Source organism: Thermomyces dupontii (assembly GCF_041956625.1).
Source record: "Thermomyces dupontii strain NRRL 2155 unplaced genomic scaffold VTN31scaffold_3, whole genome shotgun sequence".
NCBI lineage: Eukaryota > Fungi > Ascomycota > Eurotiomycetes > Eurotiales > Trichocomaceae > Thermomyces > Thermomyces dupontii.
The window spans coordinates 2,496,681-2,519,023 of NW_027192309.1; the positions used below are offsets into that span (position 1 = coordinate 2,496,681).

The 22,343-nt window shown below is 54.1% G+C and overlaps 12 protein-coding genes and 1 non-coding gene across 13 annotated transcripts; 10 read left to right on the plus strand and 3 right to left on the minus strand.

The window, feature by feature from the left end:
- Positions 1 to 223: 223 nt before the first annotated feature.
- VTN31DRAFT_4397 (uncharacterized protein) lies at positions 224 to 925 on the minus strand (the record flags this gene model as incomplete). Its single annotated transcript, XM_069404780.1, has 3 exons — positions 224 to 593; positions 665 to 867; positions 923 to 925. 3 exons carry the CDS (start codon positions 923 to 925, stop codon positions 224 to 226), a joined length of 576 nt encoding a protein of 191 aa, XP_069261720.1.
- A 324-nt stretch (positions 926 to 1,249) lies between these two features.
- VTN31DRAFT_4398 (uncharacterized protein) lies at positions 1,250 to 3,106 on the plus strand (the record flags this gene model as incomplete). The annotated part of the gene is made up of 4 exons (XM_069404781.1): positions 1,250 to 1,285; positions 1,336 to 1,350; positions 1,400 to 1,621; positions 1,670 to 3,106. 4 exons carry the CDS (start codon positions 1,250 to 1,252, stop codon positions 3,104 to 3,106), a joined length of 1,710 nt encoding a protein of 569 aa, XP_069261721.1.
- Positions 3,107 to 3,860: 754 nt separating this feature from the next.
- On the plus strand, positions 3,861 to 5,746 carry VTN31DRAFT_4399 (uncharacterized protein; the record flags this gene model as incomplete). Its single annotated transcript, XM_069404782.1, has 2 exons — positions 3,861 to 4,002; positions 4,056 to 5,746. 2 exons carry the CDS (start codon positions 3,861 to 3,863, stop codon positions 5,744 to 5,746), a joined length of 1,833 nt encoding a protein of 610 aa, XP_069261722.1.
- A 765-nt stretch (positions 5,747 to 6,511) lies between these two features.
- Positions 6,512 to 8,364, plus strand: VTN31DRAFT_4400 (uncharacterized protein; the record flags this gene model as incomplete). The annotated part of the gene is made up of 2 exons (XM_069404785.1): positions 6,512 to 7,315; positions 7,372 to 8,364. 2 exons carry the CDS (start codon positions 6,512 to 6,514, stop codon positions 8,362 to 8,364), a joined length of 1,797 nt encoding a protein of 598 aa, XP_069261723.1.
- A 1,766-nt stretch (positions 8,365 to 10,130) lies between these two features.
- On the minus strand, positions 10,131 to 10,603 carry VTN31DRAFT_4401 (uncharacterized protein; the record flags this gene model as incomplete). Its single annotated transcript, XM_069404786.1, has 2 exons — positions 10,131 to 10,188; positions 10,248 to 10,603. 2 exons carry the CDS (start codon positions 10,601 to 10,603, stop codon positions 10,131 to 10,133), a joined length of 414 nt encoding a protein of 137 aa, XP_069261724.1.
- A 290-nt stretch (positions 10,604 to 10,893) lies between these two features.
- Positions 10,894 to 11,488, plus strand: VTN31DRAFT_4402 (uncharacterized protein; the record flags this gene model as incomplete). Its single annotated transcript, XM_069404787.1, has 2 exons — positions 10,894 to 11,002; positions 11,052 to 11,488. 2 exons carry the CDS (start codon positions 10,894 to 10,896, stop codon positions 11,486 to 11,488), a joined length of 546 nt encoding a protein of 181 aa, XP_069261725.1.
- A 446-nt stretch (positions 11,489 to 11,934) lies between these two features.
- Positions 11,935 to 12,020, plus strand: VTN31DRAFT_t46. The gene has a single exon. It is a non-coding gene; the product is annotated as a tRNA-Thr (tRNA).
- Positions 12,021 to 12,527: 507 nt separating this feature from the next.
- Positions 12,528 to 13,168, plus strand: VTN31DRAFT_4403 (uncharacterized protein; the record flags this gene model as incomplete). Its single annotated transcript, XM_069404788.1, has 2 exons — positions 12,528 to 12,530; positions 12,581 to 13,168. 2 exons carry the CDS (start codon positions 12,528 to 12,530, stop codon positions 13,166 to 13,168), a joined length of 591 nt encoding a protein of 196 aa, XP_069261726.1.
- A 121-nt stretch (positions 13,169 to 13,289) lies between these two features.
- Positions 13,290 to 15,409, minus strand: VTN31DRAFT_4404 (uncharacterized protein; the record flags this gene model as incomplete). Its single annotated transcript, XM_069404789.1, has 4 exons — positions 13,290 to 13,463; positions 13,519 to 14,824; positions 14,872 to 15,048; positions 15,096 to 15,409. 4 exons carry the CDS (start codon positions 15,407 to 15,409, stop codon positions 13,290 to 13,292), a joined length of 1,971 nt encoding a protein of 656 aa, XP_069261727.1.
- Positions 15,410 to 15,751: 342 nt separating this feature from the next.
- VTN31DRAFT_4405 (uncharacterized protein) lies at positions 15,752 to 16,998 on the plus strand (the record flags this gene model as incomplete). The annotated part of the gene is made up of 2 exons (XM_069404790.1): positions 15,752 to 16,541; positions 16,598 to 16,998. 2 exons carry the CDS (start codon positions 15,752 to 15,754, stop codon positions 16,996 to 16,998), a joined length of 1,191 nt encoding a protein of 396 aa, XP_069261728.1.
- Positions 16,999 to 17,853: 855 nt separating this feature from the next.
- Positions 17,854 to 19,533, plus strand: VTN31DRAFT_4406 (uncharacterized protein; the record flags this gene model as incomplete). The annotated part of the gene is made up of 6 exons (XM_069404791.1): positions 17,854 to 18,168; positions 18,365 to 18,488; positions 18,550 to 18,699; positions 18,764 to 19,120; positions 19,173 to 19,282; positions 19,351 to 19,533. The coding sequence occupies 6 exons, from the start codon at positions 17,854 to 17,856 to the stop codon at positions 19,531 to 19,533; spliced, it is 1,239 nt and encodes a 412-aa protein (XP_069261729.1).
- Positions 19,534 to 19,864: 331 nt separating this feature from the next.
- Positions 19,865 to 20,947, plus strand: VTN31DRAFT_4407 (uncharacterized protein; the record flags this gene model as incomplete). Its single annotated transcript, XM_069404792.1, has 1 exon — positions 19,865 to 20,947. One exon carries the CDS (start codon positions 19,865 to 19,867, stop codon positions 20,945 to 20,947), a length of 1,083 nt encoding a protein of 360 aa, XP_069261730.1.
- A 64-nt stretch (positions 20,948 to 21,011) lies between these two features.
- VTN31DRAFT_4408 (uncharacterized protein) lies at positions 21,012 to 22,003 on the plus strand (the record flags this gene model as incomplete). Its single annotated transcript, XM_069404793.1, has 2 exons — positions 21,012 to 21,252; positions 21,309 to 22,003. The coding sequence occupies 2 exons, from the start codon at positions 21,012 to 21,014 to the stop codon at positions 22,001 to 22,003; spliced, it is 936 nt and encodes a 311-aa protein (XP_069261731.1).
- Positions 22,004 to 22,343: the final 340 nt, after the last annotated feature.

A 22,343-nucleotide genomic window follows, 5' to 3' on the forward strand; every position in this document is an offset into this window, starting at 1 on the left:
TGTTACGGGGGCCATGGATTTGGGCGCGGAAATGGGATAAATACTGCTGGTTGCATTGCTGTTCTTGTACTCATGATCTAATCACTGTACACTGCTAGTGAGATATAAATCGATCATCAATCAACATGTAATTTCCCGGCTTTGCACTCCAACGCCATCCACAACGCCGATGCCGTATACCTAATCCCAACCCAAATCCCGACCTGACCTGTTCCTAAACTGATCAAAACACGCCCGCCCGCCTCATAACATCCCTAAACTGCTCCAGCGAGACACCTGCCTGCACGCCTTCACCCCCATTGGCCTCCTGGATCATATCCCTCAGCAAGTCATCTGTCACATTCCCATCCTCCTTGAGCTCTTTTGCAACGCGCCGTAGATGATTCAACGTAATCGGGCCATCTGACCCTCGCGTAAAGAGCCGATACGCCGCTTCAACCTCCTCATCTAGCGCATCCTGCGACCGCGCATGCAGCTTCGCGGCCGCCGCAGTGAGGAAGGCCTCGTACGTGACGAAACCGGTCTTAGTTGGATCGACGGCGGAGAGGATCGAGGCGAGTTCCGAGGGGGAGTCGGGGGCAAGACCTAGAGCCCTGGATCGATGATCCACTATCAGCCTGTCTATTTGCAGTAGAGGAGGGCTCGTGGAAGGAGATGGTTGTACACTAGAGCTTGTCGCACGTCCTGCGTCCGAATCACGCCCTCCTTCTCGTCGGCATAGTCTTCGTTCGGCTCGGCGAACATGCGGAACGCTTCGCGAATCTCGGCTTCTTCATCGGCGCTGATGTTGTTCTCTTTGGCGAGTTTGGAGGCGCGCGCTTTGGTTGCGCCGCTGCTGCTGGATGCTGCCGGCCCGCGGCGTCTGGGCTGGAAAAGGAGTCAGCAAGGCGTTTGATGTTGGTGTAACATGTTCTGAGCTCACCATAATCGGCGTGATTGGAGAAGACTACTCTTAGTATCTGCTGGAGGGTCACCTGCGCATTGTGGTGAGGGGGACATTGAAACGTGTCCGCGGGGTGGTTGGAGCGATAAAATCTTCGGATTCAAAAAAGCCCGCTTAGTTCCTGGCGAAGAACCAGAGAGAAGCAGAACTGGATTTGGGGAATTCCTAGGTAGCATTCGTAATGAAGATGCCTGGAGATCTTTGTCAATGACACAAGACTCAATACTATTCCTGTGTTCCTGGGATTTCGAGATTTCTTTGAAGGCTGAATGCTGGTTGTTCTCCTCAAGTATCGAGTAAGCAACCATGGACGTTGAGCTCTATGTCTATGACCTCTCCAAGGTAAAATACATGTCGCTATTGCTGCACATTCAAAGCTAACATTTTGGCAGGGCCTCGCACGCATGGTAGGTGCACTCCAAGTGCTAACTGGAGAGCCTTTCTGACAGCGTCCAGTATTCCCAGCCCCTGACGGGCATCCACATCGACGCTATCTACCACACTTCTGTGGTCTTTGGCGGCATCGAGTACTTTTATGGCCAGGGCATCCACCGGACGCTTCCCGGAACGACTCACCATGGCCAGCCCATGGAAAAACTGCATATGGGCCGCACGGAGCTGCCCATGGATGTCATCCAGGAGTATCTGGACTCTTTAGCCAACGTCTACACTGCAGAGGTGTGTCCAACGCTGCCTCTTCACCGGTTAATGCTGACGTTTCCCCAGTCCTACGATCTCTTCATGCACAACTGCAACAACTTCTCCCAGGATCTGTGCATGTTTCTCGTTGGCAAGGGAATTCCCGAGCATATCCGGTCGCTCCCCCGGAGGGTACTTGACACGCCGTTTGGCCAGATGTTGCGGCCGCAGCTCGATCAGGCGTTGCGGGGAATCACCCAGGCGCCTCAACCACCGCCGCCGCCCGGCGCGGCCAAGCCGAAGCCCGCGCACGGCGCCGTGCGCAACGTGAGTAATCTCAGAGAACTGGAGGAACAGCTGGCGCAGGCGATGGACTCGTGCGCGGTGGTCTTCTTCACCTCGTCGACCTGCGCGCCGTGCAAAATCATGTACCCGACTTACGATGAACTGGCCGAGGAGGCCGGAGACAAGGCGGTCTTGATCAAGGTCGATGTTAATCTTGCCTTTGATGTAGCAACGAAATACCAGGTGCGGGTGACACCGACGTTCATGACATTCCTCAAGGGTAAAAAGGAAGATGAATGGAGCGGCGCCAACCCGGCACAGCTGAAGGGCAACGTCCGCTTGGTGATCCAGTCGGCGCATCCACCGCATCCTCATGCTAAGCTACGGCTGCCGAGCCTGCAGCGGCGCGTCACGGATTACGTCAAGTATACAAAAGTGCCGTCAATAGAAAAGGTGTTACAGAAGATCGGGCCTGCTGCCCAGGACCCGACAATACAGGCGTTGGTCGAATTTGTGCAAAAGCCCAACGCAAAGGTTCCCGCGGACACCGCGGTGCCCGACCTGTCATCCATGGCGGCATTTCTGCAATCCACGTTCCCCGAGCTGCCTCAGGAGAGCCTTTTCGCCGTCGTCGACCTCGTACGGGTGGCGTTTCTGGATCCGCGGGTGAGCGCGTTTTTCGCGGAAGAGCCGGACCACAAGACGCTGTTGACGCTCTGGTCACATGTCTCCGATCTCGCGTCCTGCCCGTATAATCTGCGCATAGTCATGCTGCAGCTCGCATGCAACCTCTTTACCACGCCACTGTATCCGAACCAGATAGTCGCGCACGAGAAACTGCGCGAAACCTGCATGCGGCTGCTGACGGGTTGTCTATTAGACAGTCACGCGAACCTGCGCGTGGTTGCCGCGGCGCTGGCCTTCAATTTAGCTGCATTCAACCATAACGAGCGGTTCGAAAAGAGACCGGATAAGCTCTCCCAGGACGTCCAGGTTGAGCTTGTTGCGTCCCTAGTGGAGGCCATCAGCACGGAAGAGGAGAGCGTCGAGGCACTTCATGGATGTCTTCTTGCTCTGGGTTTGCTTGTGTATGAGGCCCCTCTAGACGGTGACGTCGTGGATCTCTGCAGGGCGATGGGCGTCACGGACACTGTGAACGCCAAAAGCCAAGTTGAGAAGCTCAAAAGCGAACCGTTGTTGAAGGAGATCGGACAGGAGCTGCTGGCCAAAGGATTGTAATTACCTCACAGCTCCTCGCCGTTCCTCTCACCTCCACGGAGTACTCCGTATCTTAGCACCGGACTGTCGGTCTAGACTTGAGGAGCGGTAGGGCGTTACTTGTGTTACCATGGCAACCTTATGACTAAGCTCCACGTCATAGTATAACCGAAATAGGAATAATCAAAACGGACATGAGAGTCCAGAAAACGTATTGATTGACCGAGCTTGCGATTCAACTGAGCATTCCATCCATTGCTGGAGCGATTGCTTTGAATTCTTTTTGAGACCAGACATCTTCTTACTCGTTTGCTTTACTTTGAATATCGTCCTGTTCTGGCGTACCTGTATGTTTTCGCGCAATGGTTCTTGGGTAATGCTAACAATCCTGCAGGCATCCCTTGCACCTCGTCGACTGTGAATACTTCCGTTGTTTAAACAGTTCACAACAAAACACAGCAATTTACAAAGGTACCGTAAACGGCAGCAATCGAACAAGCGCCATTTCTTTCTTTTCCTTCTCTTTTACGTCGCCGATGAACCCACCCTCGGTTTCATGTTCCTCAATTACCTCCTTCGCCAGCGCGATCTGATCGCTCACCTGGAACAGTTGCTGTGGAATCACGGCAGGCAGATGGCGCTGGACATGCGCATCTACGACCACATTGGCCACCCAGGCCTGCACTCATCCGCCAGTTCGGTCTCGAGTATCTCGACATTCACGACCAGTACGACCGCAGCCAGTGATGGCTATGCTCCCTCGTCCATAGCATCGATGAAGTCGACGGCGTCGAGCCCCTCTCTGCGATCAAGAGAGGGCGTTATCGTGCCGGCCTCGCGGCCCGAGACCCCGGTGAACTCGACGCCGGGCGGAAATGTTAAAGTTGTTGTTCGAGTTCGCAAGTTCTTACCTAGAGGTAACTCAATGCAATGTGAATTTCTTCGTTGGGCGACACTGATGTGTATGAAGAAATTGAGCAGGGTGCAGAGTGTTTGATTTCGATGGATCCCGTGACGCAGTCGACGACGCTCAAGGCACCTTCTCAGGATACAAGCAAGCCCCGATCACAGGCGCGAGGAAAAGTGCTCGAGGATAAGCACTTTACCTTTGACCGCTCGTTTTGGTCCCATGATGAGAACGATCCACACTACGCAGATCAGGAGGATGTGTACAATAGCTTGGGGGAGGAGTTTCTGGACCACAACTTCGAGGGGTACCACACGTGCATCTTTGCCTACGGCCAGACCGGGTCGGGCAAGAGCTACACAATGATGGGCACGCCAGAGAACCCGGGGCTCATTCCGCGGACGTGTCAGGATCTGTTTGAGCGGATCGAAGCGGCGGAGTCCCCCGACGTCACGTTCCATGTCCGGGTGTCGTATTTTGAGGTGTACAACGAGCACGTTCGGGATTTACTAGCACCACGCACGGATCCACCGTACTATCTTAAGATCCGCGAATCGCCCAAGGACGGTCCGTACGTCAAAGATCTGACGGACGTGCCGGTTCGGAGCTACGCGGACATTTTGAAGTTGATGCGCAAAGGCGACGCGTCACGCACGGTGGCAAGCACCAAGATGAACGATACCTCGTCGCGGTCGCACGCGGTCTTTACCATCATGCTGAAGCAGATTCACCATGACATGTCGACGGACGAGACCACCGAGCGCACGGCGCGCATCCGACTTGTAGATCTCGCCGGCTCGGAGCGCGCCAAGGCCACGGAAGCGACGGGCCAGCGGCTGCGCGAGGGATCGAACATCAACAAGTCGCTGACAACCCTCGGCCGAGTAATTGCCGCTCTAGCGGATATGAAAAAGGGAAGCCGACGGCCCAAGGAAGTCGTGCCGTACCGGGACTCAATATTGACGTGGCTGCTGAAGGACAGCCTGGGGGGCAACTCCAAGACAGCGATGATTGCATGTGTCTCACCAACGGACTATGAGGAGACGCTTTCGACGCTGCGGTACGCGGACCAGGCGAAGCGCATCAGGACGAGGGCGGTGATCAACCAGGACCATGTGTCCGCGGCGGAGCGTGACAAGAAAATTGCAGAGATGGCAGAGCAGATCCGGGTGCTGCAGCTGAGTGTGAGCCAGAACGCGGCTAGCAAGCGGGAAAGCGAACTGCTGAACGAGAAGTTGGAGGAGTATCAGCAGCAGGTGGAGAAGCTGCAGCGGCTCATGGAGGAGACCAAGATGGTCAGCGAAGTTAAGATCCGCCAACTGCAAACGGAGAACGAAGCGCTGCGCAATCATCTTCGGCTGGCGCTCGAATGCCTCAAAAACCCGATCCGCGCGATGCCGCCCCCCAGGCAAAGGGATCGCGAGTCCAGCTGGAGCTCGCTGCAATCGGAGCACTTCTTCGCCAAGCAAGCCGATGACCAGGAGTCCGCGTCGGAATTCGAGCGCGATGACCCAACGCCGACACCTCCACCGGAGGCTATTGACGATGACGCTGGCACGACCCTCTGGGAGGACGAGTCAGACTACGACATTGAGGCGCAGGAGGTTCAGGCCGACATGGAAAACCTGCTGCATGACCTGAGCGTCTTCAAGCGCAAGATCACCGCCGACCACGAACGGTTCAACATTGTCAAGAATCGTCAGGGGCAGCGAGAACGACGGGCGTTTGGCCGGGTGTTGGTGAACGATGTTTGATTTCCGAGTTTCCTTTGTTGCTCGCTATGTTTGTTATGAGGCGTGGAGTTCGGGTCGCTTGCATGGTTGGAATTCCGTATGATTATCTTAAGATGCATGATAGTATGTATGAGTGTCAGGACTAGCTACCTATGTATGATTTATGACTGTATGGGTACGAATGATGAGTTATGCTTGAATTCGAAATGCCATGGATACCAAAGTTTGAAGAAACACGATGCAGTGATGACCAGAGAACTGTTTATTCGCTGTTTGTTGGCAGTGATCTGCGTTCCTCAGGTATTCTTTTCAGACCCTGCACTAGCTTGCAGTAGTTCTTCAGTTTTCCCCAATTGGTTGGAGGTTGGAAATTTTTCGTGGCTGGAACACCCGTCAAATGACCCAGGAGCTTTAGCAGCAGTCTGCTGAGCTGTCAGCCAGTAAAGAGGTGGTTCATGCAAGTCTCAAAAGAACACGAGTTGCTGGCTCTAAGAATAGCCTGAAAGAAGCCTGAAAGAATGAACTCATCGTACCCGATGCAGCTGTTTGCCCCAATCACTGCAAAATAGTAGCTTGACTCATGACTCAACAGTGCTTGAGGCAGCTACACAGCATGATAAAGGAGAATCTCATGTCAATTCTATGCCGTAGTAGTATTCTCCAAGAATTTGAACTGAGAGCATTCGTCCGGAGAAGATGAACCAAATTATTAGGGCTGGCATGCGAAGGCCGTGGAAATATCTCCGGCGGTGGGTGGCATTAAGTCGTGCGCATCGTTCGACAAGAATGAGTCATCCAAAACCTCATCCCACGCCGACCTCGACAACCTCAACCTGCTCCTCGCTAGATAGCGCACCAGCGGAGACCCCCACCAATGCCCCTCGCGACGACAAACACATTTCCTCGAGCGCAACATCAGACACCATGACGGACAAACAACCACCAGAGAAGGCCGACGAACCGCGAGCCATTGACCCTAGCAGACCATTGCAGCAACGGCAACAGCAGCAGAAGCAGGAAAACGCCGCTGAACGAAAACCCGCAAATGGCGCAACTGCGCAAAATCAAAAACACGACGGAGAGAAGAAGAGCGATGCTGCCACCGCGCCCAATGCAAGCGAAAACTTGTCTCCCGCGGAATTGAAAAAGCGAGCCAAGGCAGAGAAACAGGCACGGCGTGCGCGCGAGAGGCAGGAGAGAGAAGCTGCAGCCGCAGCCGCAGCTGGTGGTTCCGGTGCCGGCGCCGGCGGCGCTTCCGCCGTTCAAGCGGGCCAGGCAGGGAAGAAAGGTGCAGCGGGAGGTAAAGACGCCGCGGGCGCGGGGCAGAAGGGTGGGAAACAAGCGGGTGGTGGTGGTGGCGGCGGCGGTAAGACGGGCACCGCTGCGGCTACGCCCGCAGAGACGAAGAAGCGCGAGGATAAGAATGTGGCTGTGTTCGGGCATCTGTACGGCATCCCGCGGCGATCGACGATTGCTGGAGCCGCAAAGGAAGTGCACCCGGCAGTGCTGGCGCTGGGGTTGCAGATTCGGGACTATGTCATTTGCGGCAGCAGCGCGCGCTGCGTTGCGATGCTGACCGCATTCAAGAGGGTGAGAGAAAGCGCGTTCGTAGGAGTACTACTACTGAGGTACTGATAACCTCCCAGGTGATCGAGTCCTATACAACGCCCCTGGGCACATCTCTTGCCCGGCACCTGACGACACATCTCTCGCATCAAATTACGTACCTCGCGACCTGCCGCCCGCTGTCGATCAGTCAAGGTAACGCGATTCGCGCGCTCAAACTGACTATCTCTTCAATTGACCCGTCTGTGCCGGAGGCGACGGCCAAGGCCGACCTGTGTGACTTCATCGACAACTTCATCCGAGAAAAGATTACCGTTGCGGACCAGGTCATTGCCAACAGTGCGGCGCAAAAGATCCAAGATGGCGATGTGATTGTGACATACGCTGGCAGCTCGATCGTCAAGCAGACACTTCTGGCCGCTCACAAGCAGGGTAAGCGGTTCCGCGTTTCGATCATCGACTCACGGCCGCTGTTCGAGGGCAAGAACCTCGCTCGCGCACTGGCCCGGCACGGCCTTGAGGTGCAATACACTCTGATCCACGGCCTCAGCCACGCCATCAAGGACGCCACAAAGGTGTTCCTCGGCGCCCACGCCATGACCGGCAATGGCCGCCTGTACTCACGCGTCGGCACCGCTCTCGTCGCCATGTCGGCCAAAGAGCGCTCCGGCGGCGTCGAGGTCCCCGTCATTGTCTGTTGTGAGACCGTCAAGTTCACGGACCGCGTCGCCCTCGACAGTATCGTCTCAAACGAAATCGCCGACGCGGACGAGCTTGTCACCACGCCGCCGCGGCAGCAGGTCACTGGCCTCGGCGCAGACTCAGAACCGGCGCCTCCATCTGGCGGCGGGAAGAAGGGTCAGAATCAGAACCAGACTTCCGATCGTCCTGCGGTCAATCTGCCGCAGAATACCTCGCCGCTGGCTAACTGGAAGGACACGCCGAATCTGCAGTTGCTGAACATCATGCACGATGTCACGCCGGCCGAGTACGTCGACATGGTGGTGACGGAGATGGGCAGTCTGCCTCCAAGCGCGGTTCCGGTGGTTCATCGCATCAGTACAAATTCTTGATTTTTTTTTTTTTTCCTTGAGTCTTGTATGAATGTATGATAGATAGATCTCTAGGGTTCGAGGGAGGAAAAGTTTCGTAATCTACTACGGTACCCTACGATGCGGGTGCATGTCCTCTTTGGATTACATCTTTTCTCTATTCCGAAGATCAGAAGTTCTGATCTATTGATGCTGTAGCCTAGTAGTTATCTCCAAGACAAGCCGGTGACAATTGACAAGAACTACTTATTCCAGATTTCCAAACATTCTGCTTTGGGGCCTGGATGGAACGACTTTGGGGTGTACCAATTATTCGGAGGCATGAAAGTACCGGGTGCTACCAAAAGGGAGCGTTGCTGTTGTGTTTGGTAGGGATGGTTTGGAATGTGTTCTCGCTTTGGAGCTTTGAGCCTGAGGCTACCGAGTGACCGCCCCACCCCCACAAAAAGTCCTCCACCAAAATCAACTTGTCGGAGAGCCCTTGCCTCATCTCTTCACGAAAAGTATGGTCACGTGATGCTATTGGATCACGTGACTTTTATTCGATATTAGTCAGCGGCGCGCCAGATCTTTTTGTGGATCACATGATCTTAATTACCCTAGTCAACGTACGCGAACGAAGGCACTCTATAGGGATGGGCCAGACATTGACAAAGCATAAAACTAAGCAATACTAGCAGGCAGAGTCTAGGGACAAGAAGTCTAAACTGAGATAGACAGGCCATCATGGGCAGGTTGTTAGCAGGCAAATACGGGAAGAACTTGTGCAACATGAACTGACACAGGCAGGCTTGAAACAGTCCGAGAATTGAGCAAATGACAGCTAGTACTATACAGAGGCGGGATAGAGCTATCACAAGACAAGAACCAAGCAGACAGGGCCGGTAACGCATGGCAGTGTAGGCCATCCTCTGGAATGTGTACTCGCGTGCGGGTCAGATCAAACCTTTTGACATTGAACCTTGCAACACAGCACAACACCAAGAACGAACTGTGCCAAACTTCCTGGGTGCTGGCTGTGCGACACTAGTGAAGTGGTTTTTGTGCCTCCAGAGTCTTCAATCTTTGTTTTTCCCTTGATTCGGACAGCGACCAGTACACATCATGATCCCATCATTGTCCTGACGCACTTGTCAATAGCAAGCAAGATTGCCAAAGTTGCCTAGTGACCTTCCATTGAGTTAAGGGGCGTTCTGGCTTTTGATGACTTCTCAGTTTGTGAGATTTGCCCATGCTATAAATCAGGACTTTGTGTAAGTACCTCAAAGCAAAGGTTGTGGATTTTGGCCGTTCAACCTTGTCAAATTCCTGAACATCGGAGACGGCCCTCACTGAAGTAGTTGATCCTATTCATGTTGACGACTACTGAGTAGTATCTACCTAGGTGCCCGAGCCTTTTTGGTGTTACGGTTTTACGCCCGGTAATGACACCGTTCTAACAACGGTAATGACAACGGTTCCAAAACCACTCACAACCACGCTTAAAACCTGCCCAAACCGTTCGGGGCCACAACTGTTTCCATAACCAAGGATACAGTAACCGTATGGCTCTCTCGAGGGAGCCCGGAAGCTTTCGAGACCTCGATAGACCCGGATCACTGGAGCGCAAATAACGGCCAAATCCCGAGCTTACATTTCGTTTCTTCCGCTCTCTATGAGGCTTCAATGTGGTTTTCTTCAACAAGGGAAGATCTGCCTCAGATATATCCTGGAATTTTCCCATCGTGCGGAAGATGTCGTATCTTTTCAAGAGCACTTCCCGACGAAAAGGGCGAAGCTCCGCTTCTTCAGTCAGGTCCTCCAGCTTGGACCATCGAGCTCGTGTCACCAGCTGCGTGAATGCATCTATTGGTCTACGGTTAGCACATATGTCGGGTTTTCGAATGATAGAAGAGTCTACTTACACTTCAGCCAGATTTACCACGCAGGGCTGCGCCGAATATGTCCCGCAACCCAATGCCAAGTCAAAAACCTGGCAGACCCAAGAGATTTGTAACCGCGCGCTCAAGAACGACCTGATAGTCTCGGCATCGCGACATTCTTGCAGGTCAAGCCCCTCGTTCTTGAGCTTGTCAAGGATACCATCCTCCTCAAGGAGCTTGAGGTAGCCATCGAACCACTTCTCCGCATTCTTAATGGCGCGAATTTTCCACGTCTTCTTCAGGTTGATCACTTTTGTTCGCATTTCATTTCTGAATCCCTGGCTAAATGCGTGTCCCTTTCGCACCAGCACATCTTTCATAACATCCTCCGGCAGCATGTCCGAGAGTAACGCAAGGTAATAGCGCCTTGCCGAGTGCTCAAGCGCCCCGAGGATCTCCCTAGCACCTGGGGGACTTGGGGTCTTTGCGGACTGACTAGAAAAGGAAGGTGCCGTAATACTCGCCCTGGGTAGTAGCCTGCGAGCGAAGGCGCTGCTGTCCGCAGGCGTCGGTGATTTGTCTCCGAGCTGCTTCCCGTGGAGGTAGTCGACGACTGATACATCGACTTCTAGCGTCTGCTGTGTTGGACTGCTCGTCACAGCATCACCGCCCGAAGCCGTATGAAGACATGCGACTGCCCACACGTCAGCACATGGCTACCCGAAAATTCAACAATCTGGCGGCTCATCACAAATGCCCTCAATTGGTGGTTGACCAGGGCATCCACAGTGTCGCGGGTGAGTTGATGTTTGGGAGTTCTGTGACATGCGATTTGACTGTTGCCAGGTGATGGCGGATTGCCATCAGAGACACACGGCAATCGAAGAGACAATCTGCTGCGCAAGATACATAGTATGCGCTCAACATTCAACATGAGACATAAGAGTCGTAGTAGCCCAACACTGCGGCGGATCAAGACTTTGACAAGTCTGTCCAATCGAACTCATGCTGGTGGAGACGTCAAGTTTGAGTATCGCCATTCGGATTACTGGCCGGCCTTGAACAAGCTGGCCGAGCGGCGCCGTGAAGCATACCGCCAGCGCTGGATTGCCCGGGGCAAGAAGATCGGGGAATCAGAATTCTACCTTCGGGGTGGTGAAGAGCGCGCTACGACGGCGACTACGGCTCCGACGGGAGAGCAACAGCTCGAAGAGAAGTTGGGAAACCTGACGGTGGATAATGACAAGCCCGCCGAGACGGCACCCACTGCGGCAGCATCGTGATTGTTGAGGAGGAAGCATTATGATACCCGTTGCGTTTGTCCGGGACGATAGATGGTTATTGTGTCTGGGCGTTCATCAAGACCGCGGTGATTTCGGAACAGACAGTTATTGCTAGTATTTTCTACTGCTGTAATTGAGTTCGTATTCATTTTCGGGGTTCAGTGGTTTTGGAACCGTTGTCATTACCGTTGTTAGAACGGTGTCATTACCGGGCGTAAAACCGTACCTAACACCAAAAAGGCTCAGGCACCTAAGTATTCTGCTGATATTGTGCTAATTAGAAGTAGGCCCGGAGTGAACATGAGGCTCTTTTTTCTCTCTCTGTATGACTCAAGTATGAGAAGCCTTGTTACAATGGAGCATTGCTCAATAAATCCAGGGACATCCCTCATCATGGTCATTTGGCCATTCTGGAGAGCATCCGCACAGTATGAGATCACAGGGCAGCCCGGATAGGTCAGGGGTAGACCGTCTCACTCGTAGAAACGAGTTGGATATGAGAAAGTCGGGAGTTCGAATCTCTCTCTGGGCATTTCTCGATTTTTTTGTTCGTTTTACCTAAGTTATCCTTGGAAGCACAATGTGCTCCAGTTGGGCCCTGGATCATTTCAAAAATAGTACTGAGCCTTGCGGAAGGATCATTCTGGGAAGGACTACCTGAAGCAGTTGGTGGTCAGTTTCTGACAGGAAAACTCAGTAACAAAGACATGAATCATCAAGATCAAAATCGGAGTTGTACCTAACTGCTTGCTTGGTTGGACTATGCTGAGGAATGGTTTGGGAGAGATGTTTGTTCTTGAGATGCAACAGTTGCAAACTAAGCAAACATTGCAAACTGCAGTACCTTCTGACCAATCACGGGTTTTGTTCTTAGAGTGCCAAGACCAAAGAGTATCTTCTCAAGGCGGAAATCTACGGCAGAACGCGCTCATCTGTATTCAACACATCCATCGGCACTTCGGCAGTGATGGTTGTGGAACAGCTCCCTGTTAGTAACCAATTTGCTCTTTCAGACCGTCCAAAGAGAAAATCAATCAAAATGGTAGGATTAGTTTAATTTCCCGAATCAAATACTACTAACACAAGAACCAGACCAAAGACTCCTCCATCAGCTACATCCACATGCACCAACCACGCCTCGCTGACCTGCACGAGGACTTCATCCGCCCACACACATCGACCTACACAACCCTCGCGCTACAATCTCCGCAACACCTGCCCACTTCTCTGTACAACCCTTCCGCTGCCAATCAATCCACCGCACAGACAGTCACCTATGGCTCCTCGGGCGCCGTCCCCACCGCGTTGATCCCTTCTTACCTCCCCATCGAGGACATCTACCTCCCGCCGCAGTACCAGCCGTTGAACCCGGAAGATGAGGACGATGTGGTCCCCGACCAGCATGCCGCGTATGGGATTGCAAGGGCCATGGAGAGTATTTCGGGTTCTGGGAGGGCGAGAGCAGCTGCGGCTGGAGGAGGTGCTGCTGGTAGGGATGGCGGTGGACATGTTTGGAGGGATCTGGGTCTGGGGGAATTGGTAGCTCGTGGTGGCACGGATGGAGGTGGTGCGACGGCGAGGGCGTCGGCGGCGGCATTGGGGTCGGGAGCAGTGCCGGCGAGGCGGTTGAAGGGGTCAGGGACGTTGATGGGTGGGAGGAGGACGGTTTGCTTGCGGTGATAATCCCTTTTCTCTTCATGAAGTTTGCATGGTTGGGGTTGGCGTTATGGGTCTGAGGAATACTGTACATTGTTGATCGATCATCAAATACCTTAATTAAACATTGCATAGGTCATGTCCATCATATCCGTACAATGTCTACACGTGCACGTTCGTACACTTTGTGGTTCAGCTGTTTCTCGTTCCGCTCCTCCTCGGTCAATTCCCGCGGATACAGGGCCATACTGGCGTAGGTCCCTGCTGCTCGCCGCTTCGATAACGTGCCCGGGTTGATGACCAGGACGCTTTCAACAACCTGTCTTCATTAGTGCCCTATCCTTTCCTTACGAGCTTTGAATCGCGCAACTCACCTTTACAAACGGTGGAAGGATACTCGGCGTAATCAACACGTCCGGCCGGACGTTCCACCACTCACCTAGCTTCAAGTAACTCACATCGAGCATCGCCCCGATCGGCGTGACGCCGTCGGGCCCGCCGCCACGGGGCAGGACTTCTCGCGACGATGGCGGGAAGATGGGCATGAAATGCCGCTGCTCGATCAGGTATCTCGGCAGCCGCGTCAACAGGTTTCCCGCCTCCGCTGCGGCGCGTCCACCCAGCGCTTCCTCTTTGCGGAGCTCGTAGAGGACGTCGTGCGCGCACATGCCCATTACGGCCTCGTTCAGCGACACCGTCACCGGATTGGACACCATGCGCACTTGCTTCGGCAGGCCGAGCTCCTTTCGTGGCAGCTGCTCCTGCGGCCACGACACGTGCTTGCTGACGGCGTCCCGTACCGATGGCACCATTATGATCGTGATGCTCGGCACTGCTGCGCAGAGTCGTTGCAGGGGACCTCCAATCCAGTGCCGGAATAGCGTGCTCATGTCGGCGGTGTCAGGATCCAGGCCGGGGATCTCGGGGAGGTCAAAGTCCCCCGTTGCGAGGAGCGGGTGTTCCAAATCCAGGAAAGGCCCAAGAAGAATGAGTCCGTCTGCGTGCTCGTCCGCTGCTTTTCGGCACAACTCATTCAGGGGCTCAAAATCGAGATTGTCATCGGCGGTGTACGGCCCGCTAGCGATTATTACGTTTAGCGGTTGACTCGAAGCATCATCCCCGAGTCGCTCGCGAATCGCTTCCATCGTGCCCGGCGTCGACGCGGCTGGTGGGAGAAGTGGGATCGGCAGAACCTCTTTGACCGTAAAGTACTCGCCCGACGCATTAATGCCCCGAAGCGCAACCAACTGTCCGGGAAAGAACTGCACCGACGGAAGCAAGTCCACCTTGAGGGGAACCCTCAGGCCTGCTCCCGTCCGCCGCGACGTCTCCAGAACCAGGGAGGCGGTGTTTAGCTTGCCTTCCAGGCTGTCTGAAGCAATTCGGCCAACAGCCACGACCTCGCTCGTGCTCTGCATTGTAGCGCTGCCGAGCGTCAGGTCCGGATAGCGCTTTTCTACAATCTCCGTAAACTCATCTATCCGGTCGTCGAGAACCTCCGATGTCTCACTCAACCGCATCGACATTGGCTTGTATCCAAACTTCTTCAGGTCGGTATTGGCCGTCGGCCGGATTCGAGGTTCTGCATAGGGCGCGACAGGCGGTTTAGGCGGCTCGAGGTGCCCATTGAGAGTTTCCAGAATTTGTCCAGGATTCGAGCGTTCGGAGAACGGCACAGACCTGGCAAAGTGTTAGAAATTTAAAGGAATCACATCGAGCACACCTACTGTAGAGCGTCTTTGAATCCATTCGTCTCTCTCGGCGTTTTGAAGTCTGCCGGCGAGCTGTTCAGATCCGAGCGTCCAATCTTTGGTGCCATCGGCGTTTCGAATGCGGATTTTCGCTTGGCAGATCCCGCAATGGTCTTTCGAGGCTGCGGTGTGTTGGGGCCCAATCCGTCAAGCCTGCAAATAGTCAGACATGATCGACATACAGGCGGAATTCAACCTACATCCCAAAAACGTCTGTATTTCCAGGAGACGGGCCAGCTCTTTTCTCGATACCCCGCTGCTGGGGATTCTTCCCGCGGCTCTCCCTTTCCAGCGCTTCCTGCACATCATGCTTGAACCCCCGCACAGTCTCCAAATCCAACTTGGTTTCCTCCCAGCCCATCTTGATGCTGTAGGACTCCCATTTGTAAAAAAGCTCCTGCGGGGAGATCGCGTGGAGTCGCATCATGGACTCCAGCTCGGTGCGAACATCCGGCGGGATGCCGTCAGGCGCTGCCGATGCGAACAGCTCGTCGAGTTCGTTACTATCTGCCATTGTTCCTTGTGTTTGTGGTGTGCACCAAGTGTTTACGTTCTCTAGAGTTGGCGTTCATTTTCTTCAAGCTGAATCGCGAGACGCGTCCGCACGCGTAAACTGGCTCTGGAGATCCACCGGGCCAATCAGAGTACGGAGCCATGAACCAACATAACAGGTCGATCGCTCTCCGCCAATCACAAGCGGCTTAGTCATGAGCCATCATGGGTCGGAATGTCGGAGCAATCAGATCCGAAAGCTCCTGGTTCAGCTCCTTGTCAATCACCTACGTACCTATATATAAATCTTCAGACCAACAAACAAGTAATCAAGAATCATCTTGCTGTTGATGAAGTTGGAACCATGACTGCCATCGACGGAGACCCTGCTGCAGCTTCAGCTGCGAGCAATCCTCAGGACACCCCGCCAAAATCTTCCGAAAGTACCATGGCCACTGCAGAATCCGAGCCTGAAGCACAGCTGGCAGATCCTCTCGACGATCTTGGTCTACCCAATTCCGCTGCTGACGGGGTAATTACCAAGCCGTTTCCGAAGCCATTGGAAGGCGTACGGCCCGAACCACCGGCGCAATTGACTCCGGAACAAAACAGCAAGTATGAGCAAGTCCTAAAGGAGGTTTCGGCCTGGACGACAGTGCCTGTGAGCTTGGCCAAAGGCGCAGAGGAAACGCCAATGACGGACGACGATCGCATATTCCTGACGCGCGAGTGTCTGCTTCGTTACCTACGGGCCACGAAATGGAACGTCGCGGAGGCCGTCAAACGGCTCCGCAACACCCTGGCGTGGCGTCGCGACTACATCGGGGACAAGCTAACTCCAGAGTACATCTCGATTGAGAACGAGACGGGCAAGCAGGTGCTACTCGGGTACGACATCCAGGGGCGTCCCTGCCATTACCTGATTCCATCCAATCAAAACACCAAGACGAGCCCTCGCCAAATCCAGCATCTGGTGTTTATGTTGGAGCGCGTCATCGAACTCATGCCGCCGGGCCAGGAGAGCCTGACTCTGGTGATCGACTTCAATCAAACCAAAAATGGGCAAAACTCCACGATCGGTCAGGCCAAGCAGACGTTGGACTTTCTTCAGAACCATTATCCAGAGCGCCTTGGACGGGCGCTAGTGATTAACAGTGAGTTTTCATTTTTGAATTGTGCGATCAATGTGACCTGACTGGTGACTATATAGTCCCTTGGTACATCAATGCCTTCCTCAAGGTCATCTGGCCGTTCATCGATCCCGTGACACAGAAAAAGCTTATCTTCAACGATGATCTGCGCAAGCATGTGCCTCCGCAGCAGCTGATGGCCGACATTGGTGGAGACGTCAAGTTTGAGTATCGCCATTCGGATTACTGGCCGGCCTTGAACAAGCTGGCCGAGCGGCGCCGTGAAGCATACCGCCAGCGCTGGATTGCCCGGGGCAAGAAGATCGGGGAATCAGAATTCTACCTTCGGGGTGGTGAAGAGCGCGCTACGACGGCGACTACGGCTCCGACGGGAGAGCAACAGCTCGAAGAGAAGTTGGGAAACCTGACGGTGGATAATGACAAGCCCGCCGAGACGGCACCCACTGCGGCAGCATCGTGATTGTTGAGGAGGAAGCATTATGATACCCGTTGCGTTTGTCCGGGACGATAGATGGTTATTGTGTCTGGGCGTTCATCAAGACCGCGGTGATTTCGGAACAGACAGTTATTGCTAGTATTTTCTACTGCTGTAATTGAGTTCGTATTCATTTTCGGGGTTCGATGGAGTTCTGTTCTGTCCTGTCATCTCGACTCGACTGTCTCGTTCATTTTGGTGGGGCGGGGGCCAGCATTTCCACTGGTTTTCATTCGACAGGATGCCAAGGCCGAGGGCGTCCTGAACCTCCTGTTCGCCACTGCACATCAAGCTGTTGGACAGCTGAACCTCGCTCTCCGCCTCCACGAAACCTCGATCGACTGGATCTTCAGAGTTTGAACAAGTAGTAAGGAGGTAGAGAGAAACAATCACATGTAGTTGAGGAACTTGGAAAAGATTGAAGCGACCCGGAAGGAAGCTGGGCCCCACCTGCTTCCTTCCCTCCCTGAATCCAACCCTCAGATTCCTATTCCGGATTTCCAAACCTGAGGCAGCAAACTGATTCTCCCCAGCTTGCATCGTTCGATCGTCTCTTCCAGGCTGACCCTCTGTGTCGGGAGAAAAGACGCCCAGCAGTCCCAATTCTTCAATGCTGCCGCTGTGTGCGGGACTCCGCGTCGTCTCAACACGCTTCCGTATCTCACCTACCCCTCTTTTTCACGGACAAAAGACGATTGCAAGGAAAACCCCCCTCTTGAACTGTTAGAACTATATCTGAAGAGTGGAAGCTATAGCAGCGATAAACGCCCTTTTCCCTCTATATGAGGATCATTTTCTGGGCGTCTTTCACCTAGTTACTAGGCCACTAAACTTTCAACCATGGCGCATGACGACCACCGGATTTCCCGTTCGGCATCTCCCACGACCGATCGCCATTCTTCCACTGCTCCCTCTTCCTCCTCGGCCTCGTCTTCTGGCCCCGGCGCGACGCGAGATCCAGATGAATCGACCGGTGACGGGAACGCGGCAGGTTCGAGTAGTCTGAGTGGCCCCGGCCGTTCCCGTGCCACAGGCGCCGGTCACGAGGTCAGCTACGTGCAGCCCGCGTCTTATCTGCGGCCCCGAGGCTTGTCGCATCCAATGGCGCCGCTTCACACCGAGCGCGCAATTGATCGGGAAGAGCAGATGGGTCTGGTAAGTCGGATTTTCTCCTGCTATCATCCCGACGAATCTTTCTTTCACTCTTGTTTTTCGTGAGGCCCGAGCTCCATCGCGGGGTTGTGGTGGGGGTATGGTGATGGCACCAGCGAACTTCCCGACAACCCTGGCGAAGAGCACATGAGTGAGAGAGCCTTAGAATGACGAGGATGACACTAATCGCGTCCGACAGCGCGCCATTCGCAACTTTCTCAAGGTGCGAACCAGTTACGACGTGCTGCCGCTGAGCTTCCGTTTGATCATTTTCGACACCTCGCTCTCCGTCAAGGAGAGTCTCAACATCCTCATCCAAAATGGTAAGCTGCCCTGCAAAGAAGATGCAAGGAACAGCGCTGATTGCTGCCATTGACATGACAGGCATCGTCTCCGCGCCTCTGTGGGATTCGTCCACCTCAACGTTCGCCGGTCTTCTCACCACCTCCGACTATATCAACGTTATCCAGTACTATTTCCAGAATCCTGCAAAGCTCGACCAAATCGATCAATTCCGCCTGAACAGTTTGAGAGGTGCGGAACTTGCCGCTTGGGGGTCGAACCCCGGACTGAGCTGACATGTGGGCCCATTGCACAGAAGTTGAAAAGGCACTCGGCGTAGCGCCGCCAGAGACCATCTCTATCGACCCGGAACGCCCGCTCTACGAAGCGTGTCGGCGCATGCTCTCCTCGCGCGCGCGACGGATACCTCTCGTGTCTAATGATAGCGAAACGGACCGGCCTCTGGTCGTCAGCGTCGTTACACAATACCGCATCCTCAAATTCGTCGCTGTCAATGTTGGCGAGACACAGACCTTGCGCAAGCCGCTGAAGGAAATCCGTTTAGGAACCTACGAGAATATCGCCACGGCGTCGATGGACACGCCCGTGATGGACGTTATTCATCAGCTGGTCGAGCGCAGTATATCTAGTGTGCCTATTGTAAACTCAGAGGGTAAGAATTGTAGATCGATCGCGAGAGGGACTACAAGCTAATTTTGCGCCAGGCGTGGTGTACAATGTGTTCGAGGCGGTGGATGTAATTACCCTAATCAAAGGTGGAGTGTACGATGACTTGAACCTCACCGTGGGCGAAGCATTGAAGAAGCGCTCTCCGGTATGTTTCCTTTTTTTTTCTTTTTCTTTTGACTCTTGCTGTCGGGCATCGCCGCTGACTGTCGACAGGACTTTCCCGGCATCTATACTTGTTCTGTTAATGATGGGCTGGATACCATCTTTGACACCATCCGCAAATCGCGCGTTCACCGGCTGATTGTGGTGGACGATTCCTTCCACCTGATTGGAGTGCTGACGCTGAGCGATATCCTAAAGTACATTCTCCTCGAGGGAGAAAACGATGAGTTGTAACTGGCATGACGAGAGCGACGATGCATGACAACAGGCGTTTTCTTTCATGTCACATTGTTAATGTTAGGATATGTAAACTGGACTGGAGTTCTGGGTCCTTGATGGAGGTTGGGGGGTGGTTTATTTTTTTATGATTTTTTTTTTTTCTTTCGGGTTGTCGAAATGAGAAGTGGCATTGTTTCCGTCCACAAAGAGGGCAAGAGCGATCGAAGCCTGCGCGTTCCCTCTATGTTTGGTAAACTCGTCCCAACTTGCCGGGCCTTTCAGCATCACAACCTCGGAGCGTCATCAAGACTTGGGCAGAGCGCCCTGGCTGCGCACTGGGAACGCTATGAAGTTCTTTTACCAACTGATCGACCGCTTCCATAGGTCACATGCTGGCCATGTCTCCCATCCATCCCAGGACACTCCGTCCAGCACGATTTCTGAGGCTACAGATCATGGGACCGGCACGACAGATGCTGAAAACCAAGGGCCACAAGGGCCAGACCGGCCTCAGGAACACGGTGATGTTTCGTCCGACAGTGACGCCAGTTCTCGAGCAGATATAGCCGATGGTCAAGGCCAGGGAGCGGAGCTGGACCGCTTCACCACTGCCACATCCAAGACTCCGCAGTCATCGAAGCGGCCATCCTCCGAGCCAAAGAGAAGCATTCTGTCTGTGCGGTCGTCAAGGAGTGTAAGCATCCGCGATACGACTTCGCGAGGGCTCGCCGTCCTCAGGACGGTGTTTCGGTACCGCAGGCCGCAGCTGAGGCATTCAGCATCAGGTACCCTGGTCGATGATGAATCGACCAAAGGCAGACCAGTTGCGGCAACTGACGAGCACACCGTTGAGGTTCATGCCGACCTCGAGGTCCGGTCCATGGTGACCACGACCAGCATCAAGGGCACTACGGAAGCTAGAAAAGTCAGTGATCACACCGTCAGCACCAACACCACCGAGGATAGCTCTCCGACAGTTCACCGCCGGCCATCAAGACATGTCACCTCCCCCATCGCCACCGTTCAGCAACACATGGTTCCCTCGGTCTCCGAATTGCAGGAGATAGCGAGACAGTCCATGTCGTCTGAGCTGAACCGGTTTGACCGACAAATGCACTGTCCGCGGCCGCCCAGCTCAGAGTATAGTGATCATCCCGGATTCCGGAACGTTAGCGCTGCAACGCGCTCGACTGACGTCAGCGGCTATGTCCCGCTGGATCTGTGGAATCTGTCGAGCGACATGATTTCCCAGAGACTGTTCTCAGACATGCGACTGCCCACACGTCAGCACATGGCTACCCGAAAATTCAACAATCTGGCGGCTCATCACAAATGCCCTCAATTGGTGGTTGACCAGGGCATCCACAGTGTCGCGGGTGAGTTGATGTTTGGGAGTTCTGTGACATGCGATTTGACTGTTGCCAGGTGATGGCGGATTGCCATCAGAGACACACGGCAATCGAAGAGACAATCTGCTGCGCAAGATACATAGTATGCGCTCAACATTCAACATGAGACATAAGAGTCGTAGTAGCCCAACACTGCGGCGGATCAAGACTTTGACAAGTCTGTCCAATCGAACTCATGCCATGAATTCTCTGAATGGACGCAGTCTAGAGACTTTGGCTCGTCTTGGAGGATACAGTGTCCTCACGCTGCCGGTGGACTTTGCGCCGGCGAGTATGCGGCTTCCATCATGTATCGTGGCGACGATTTCGTACCTACGGACTCACGGTAGGTCGATACGCACCGTCGTCGATTTAGGGCAAAGACGGCTGACGAGAACGTAGCGCCAAATGCTCGGAATGTTTTCTTCGACTCCGGAGATCTCAGAGTGGCGGCCCGGATTTACGACCATTTCGCGGATCAGGTGCTGCCGCTGGAGCAGGAGGAAGACAGAGTAGACATCACCATGCGAAGGAGCAACTTTCCCTCGCGAGCCGTAGGGCTCGGATCGGAATCCGAGGAATTTCTCCGGGGACGCTTCCATGTTCTCAGTGTGGCGTGTGTGTTCAAGCAGCTCCTCGCGGGACTGCCGGGCGGCATCCTAGGCTCGCGGCCGCTGTATTGGAACCTGGTTAACCTCAGCCAGCCGCCCTGGACAGAACTCGGGGGAAGCCACGCGGATCGGACGGGAGAGACGGCCAGGCAGCGCGCCATTGCGCTGGCCATCACAGCCCTGACAAGTGACATGCAGCTGGACCTCATCTGCGCAGTATTTGGGCTGTGTGCGATTCTCCTTGACGAGGCAGAGCGGACGATCGAGTACCACCGCCGCAAGAACATCCCGACGATTGGCCTGTCAGGGGTCCTAGACGCCGACCGCCTCAGCTACGTGTTTGGTCCGCTGCTCTTGGGCTCGGATGTGGCCATGGCGGCGAAGGAGATGCAGGAAGATGTGGAATTAGAGGCCATTCGTGTCGCAAAGATGATGATCACAAACTGGCGAGGAGTCAGCAGGCAACTGCGGTTATTAGATGTATGATACTGAAGTATGTTAGACTAGTCATTCAATTAGCACTTGGGCAAACAACTAGCCTGCTGATAGTACAAAGTGGTGCCAGCAGAAACAAAAGCCTCCTATTGATTTGCAAAGCCACTTCAGCAGCTGTCATGTGTTCGGATGACAGGACAGCTTGATTCACGGCCAAAGCGTGCATACGACCTCTCTTCATCCGTTCTAAGTTTCCAATAAGTCTAGGAACAAAAAAGCACCCGGTGTCTCAGATCAAATGCTGTCACTGCGCTCAAATGATACTCCGTCATTGGACATGAAGCATTGGAAAAGTTCACAAAACCGGAAGAGCGTCAACGATCTTGATACA